This window comes from Berghia stephanieae, unplaced genomic scaffold (genome assembly GCF_034508935.2).
Source record: "Berghia stephanieae isolate SIO BIC M18660-M18661 unplaced genomic scaffold, UCSD_Bste_1.3 scaffold653, whole genome shotgun sequence".
Taxonomy (NCBI): domain Eukaryota; kingdom Metazoa; phylum Mollusca; class Gastropoda; order Nudibranchia; family Aeolidiidae; genus Berghia; species Berghia stephanieae.
Window position 1 is genome coordinate 1 of NW_027628100.1, and position 5,000 is coordinate 5,000.

Below are 5,000 nucleotides of genomic sequence, written 5' to 3' on the forward strand. Positions count from 1 at the left end.
AAAAAGGCCTGTAGCTCATTGGTAAGGGACTTGCATCCACACAAAGGGGTAAAGGAATGGTTTTGTCAAAGTGACCAACCCCCTCTGTTAACCAGCAGTAATTGGATAGCTGGATATGGCATGTTAGTGTTAGATATGGCAGCAAGTATTTTATGATAGATCAGCGTCCTATCCAAAGGGTTAGAACACAATTATTTTCCCAATCAACAAGGGTCCCATGCCAAGGGCATTGATTTATCATTTTTTAAAATGAAGTCTACTCTATAGAACAGTATTTTATGATAGATCAGCATCCTGTCAAAGGGTAGAACACAATTATTTTCCCAATCAAAAAGGATTCAATGCCAAGCCATTGATTGATGTATCAATTTTTTTTTACTGAGGTTACCTCTATAGTCTATAGTATATTATATTAGTATTAGTCTCACTTTAAATTCACACTAATGACATGATCAAAATCGGCCTCCGTCATCTTCAACAGTGACTTGTCTTTAATAATCCCTGCGGCATTCACGACAATGCTTGGGGTGGCTGTGAATTTCCCTTGGATTTGAGACAGCATGTCTGCTACAGATGCTGATGATGATACATCGGTCGCAACAGAAAATGATCTGAGGCTGAAGATTTGATATATACAGGACAAAGAGTTAGAATGAATATTTTTTGTTTTTGTTTTTAAGGGTTTTTACGGCGCTTGCAACACATTTAGGTCATATCAGCATCCAAGAATAAGGGAAACAAAGAGGAGTTGGTTCAAATTGGGAACAGATGTAGATTCCAAGACCACAAAATCAACGTACTTTGTTTGAGATCTCTAAATGTCTCATCCAGACACAAGCACAGGTCCCCACTAAAAGAAAAACACTCAAATGTTTACAAATCAATATATGTAAAAGGAAAAAACAATACAATGCATACAGAGAGATAATTTTTACAAGACAAAAAATATCATCTCCCAAAACTAACTATACATTTGACTGTTTCCCTCCCAGCCAGGGTATCCGGCCAGGACCAGGACAAAACCAAGTAATCTCATTCCAAGGCAAAGACAGAAAGCAAGTTGGAAAACAGACATAGGGGGATAGAAGACACAGTAGGTACCCCCCTGCCCATTATGGGAGGTCAGGAACCCCACCAGTAGAATGAATATGCGACCACCACTTAAATTTCAAGCAATGAATATGTGTTAGTTGCTCACCTTGAATAAAATTTTTATTTATCCAAAGACAGAATCTGGACTGGAGAATTAAAATGAATTAGACAATTTGGGTCTTTATTTCAGGCACATCTCTGCCGTTTTTTAAAAGAATACAGTATGTGCTATTTGGTTTTAAATTTTTAAAAAAAAAAACAATGGCAGAACTGGTAACTAACAAAACGGCAGCACAACGAGGGCAGTGTGGCTCAGCAGTATGGTCTTTGCTTTGTACCCAATAGATGCCTAGTTCAAATATCCACCTTCAGCAAGCCACTTCTCTCTATGATGTCGATCTAAATTTGCAGCGCTGCCCTGCGGCTGACACCTGGGTTACTCTGGCCTTCCATTGGAATAGACCCTAAGGCAAATTTCCTTTTAGGATGAATCAAGGGAACTTTCTTATTTAATTACTTTAGTGATATATTGAGGGAGATAACTTTGAACATGACATGTTACAAGGTGTTGTGTGTGTTAGGGGGGAGGGGGGGGGGGGGGGGGGAGGGGGTTTTGCTGAATCACAAGATTCATTTACTGTTGTAGCCAGCAATAAACAAATCATGGCACGTGGCATTGGAATTAGAACGAACGGTGAAGTGATATAAGAATATGTGTTTTATTCATACCAGCGCCAGCAAAAAGGAAGAAAATGGGATAGTAAAAAGTTCTAGAATTACAATTAAAGCATCCAAGAAAATGTAAGACAAAGGGGAATTGGTTCAAAAAGGAAACAGGTGTAGATTCCAAGAGCACACTATCAAAGTACTTAGTTTGAGATCACCTAAAAGTCTCACCCAGACACCAGCACAGGTACCCACTAAGAAGAATACATTCAAATGTTTTACAAATATATAATTATGTAAAATAAAACATAATACAGTGCATAACAGAGAGATGATTTACAAGAAAAAAAACAATAACTATACATTTGACTGTTTCCCTCTCAGCCAGGGCATCCGGCCAGGACCTGGACAAAATCAAGTAACTCATTCAAGACAAAGACAGAAAGCAAGTTGGAAAACAGATATAGGGGGATAGAAAAATCAGTAAGTATCTCTCTCTCTACTATCGGAGATATTAATAATAAGCAAAGCCTGCTGCTATGCCAAATGGCGATGGAGTATGTGAGTGACTGAGCGCGTCTGGACGTGTATCATACTGTATACGCAGCACCTACAGTACAGATAGATGCTCATGATACACACATACGTAACTGCCAATGTCACTGTAAGTTGTCAGTTGTCGAAATCACCTGGCCATTAAAAAAACCCTAAAATTAATTCAATTTTTTAACGTTGGTTGGGTGAAATTAGTTCAAGAAAACCATGTCCGAGGTGAAAATTAGTTTGAGGAAGGAATGGAATGATAACAAAGAATAATAATGAAAAAATTTGGGACATTTGATTGAATGAGTTCGAGGAAATTGTGTATTCGAGGAAACCCTACTCGAGTGTAAGTATATATTTATCTATGGCTTTTGATGGAAGTGACAGAAGCAAATAGAATTTCTTCCAATGTTTAATAGCTGCTCATTTTCTTAATAAAATCTGCCCCCACATGTCACGGGGGTTAGTAATAAAATGACACAACATTTTGATTAATTACAGATTTTGATTCTATGTTCTATAAAAAATTTTATGTAATTATAAAAAAGATAAGATGAATTTTATTGATCCAAGGAATAAATATTATATAAAAGTAACTAATCTATTTATTGATCCAAGGAATAAATATTATATAAAATTAACTAATCTATTTATTGATCCAAGGAATAAATATTATATAAAAGTAACTAATCTATTTATTGATCCCAAGGAATAAATATTATATAAAATTAACTAATCTATTTATTGATCCAAGGAATAAATATTATATAAAAGTAACTAATCTATTTATTGATCCAAGGAATAATATTATATAAAATTAACTAATCTATTTATTGATCCCAAGGAATAAATATTATATAAAAGTAACTAATCTATTTATTGATCCAAGGAATAAATATTATATAAATTAACTAATCTATTTATTGATCCAAGGAATAAATATTATATAAAAGTAACTAATCTATTTATTGATCAAGGAATAAATATTATATAAAATTAACTAATCTATTTATTGATCCAAGGAATAAATATTATTATAAAAGTAACTAATCTATTTAGTGATCCAAGGAATAAATATTATATAAAGTAACTAATCTATTTATTGATCCAAGGAATAAATATTATATAAATGTAATTAATCTATTTATTGATCAAGGAATAAATATTATATCAATGTAATTAATCTATTTATTGATCCAAGGATAAATATTATATAAATGTAATTAATCTATTTAGTGATCCAAGGAATAAATATTATATAAAATTAACTAATCTATTTATTGATCCAAGGAATAAATATTATATAAATGTAACTAATCTATTTATTGATCCAAGGAATAAATATTTATAAATGTAATTAATCTATTTATTGATCCAAGGAATAAATATTATATAAATGTAATTAATCTATTTATTGATCCAAGGAAGAAATATTATATAAATGTAACTAATCTATTTCTGAAATTTAAATCATTGGCTACAACAATTTTCCAAGCCATTCAAATCTGTCGGTGTCCCCCCCCCCCCCCCCCCCCCCCCCCCCCCCCCCCCCCCCCCCCCCCCCCCCCCCAATCCAATTCCCAATCCTATGTCTTTGTCGACTAACCAAATCCAGTTAATTTAACCCAGTGAAGCCAAGAAGTGTGAAATTAGGTTGGACAGTGACAAGAGATAGTATGCGCATGGCTAAGAAACTCACAACATTGCCATCCAGAAGTATAACGGACCAACTCACAAAACTATGTATAACCTTGAACGTTTATAGTCTGGTTAATACAGTTTAGTGAGAATTACTCATAAACGCGGATGGTAAAAAACAATGACAAAGACTTGAGTGACGTCAACTTCATTCTATCTATATTGTAAAAAGTATACCTGAAATGCACATTCCTCCACCAAATTCAAGCATCAGTAACACACTTTATAGTCACCTGGAACAACTACAAAAAACGTCTAACTTCTACGTCATGGCACAAGAACATAGGGCTAGAGCTCATGTGGTTGCTGTTTTAGATAAGTAAGTAAGTAAGTAAGTAAAAATCATAAACAAGAGATAAATCTCTTACAATTTGTTAACATCGAACGCGTTTCCTCTGCTCCATTTCTGTTGATATCTACTACAGCTATCTTTGCACCCTCACGGGCAAAAGTACGACAAATAGCTCGTCCGATACCACTGGCCCACACTGAAATTGGAGAAAAACAAAACGTTAAAACATTGTGTAGTAACTACATACCGTGATTGCCAGAACCTGGCATTCTGGCTGTAGGACTCCATGGCTAGGATGCGTCCAGGTGGCCGGTGATCACGGAATTACTAAGTTAAAACTAGATATTTAATAGTTAAAGTATAAACATATTATAGTTTACCTTGAATTCGGCGGTGGATCGGGTGGTAATGATACAGAAAGAAGTCAAAGTGAGTGTGAGTGTGAGTGAGAGAGTGGTCGAGAGATCCCCTAGGCTTTTATATGGAGCGGTTAAGCCTGGGATGAGGCAGAGAGGAAGTAGGGACGACCATCATTGCTCTGCTGACCCGATGACGTCTTCGCCAAACAAGCAGCTTAGAATTGCGTCGTGGAACGTTCGCACATGTATGAAGCAGGAAAACCCTCAGGGCAGAAGATCAAGGGGAAGGCCACGAGGAACATGGAGAAGAATTAAAGAATCTGATATACAGAGAAGTGGAAAGACCTGGA

At 35.3% G+C, this 5,000-nt stretch overlaps 1 protein-coding gene across 1 annotated transcript in view; it reads right to left on the reverse strand.

Annotated features, from left to right (window-relative positions):
- Positions 1-428: 428 nt before the first annotated feature.
- Positions 429-5,000, reverse strand: part of LOC144962166 ((3R)-3-hydroxyacyl-CoA dehydrogenase-like) — a gene marked incomplete at its 3' end in the record, with an annotated part of 6,163 nt that continues 1,591 nt past the window's right edge. The window contains exons 2-4 of the mRNA XM_078895103.1: positions 4,368-4,487; positions 2,355-2,368; positions 429-676 (exon numbers count right to left, since the gene is read on the reverse strand). Of these exons, the coding sequence (XP_078751229.1) occupies positions 429-676; positions 2,355-2,368; positions 4,368-4,487 (382 nt within the window). The remainder of the gene's footprint in view (positions 677-2,354; positions 2,369-4,367; positions 4,488-5,000) is intronic.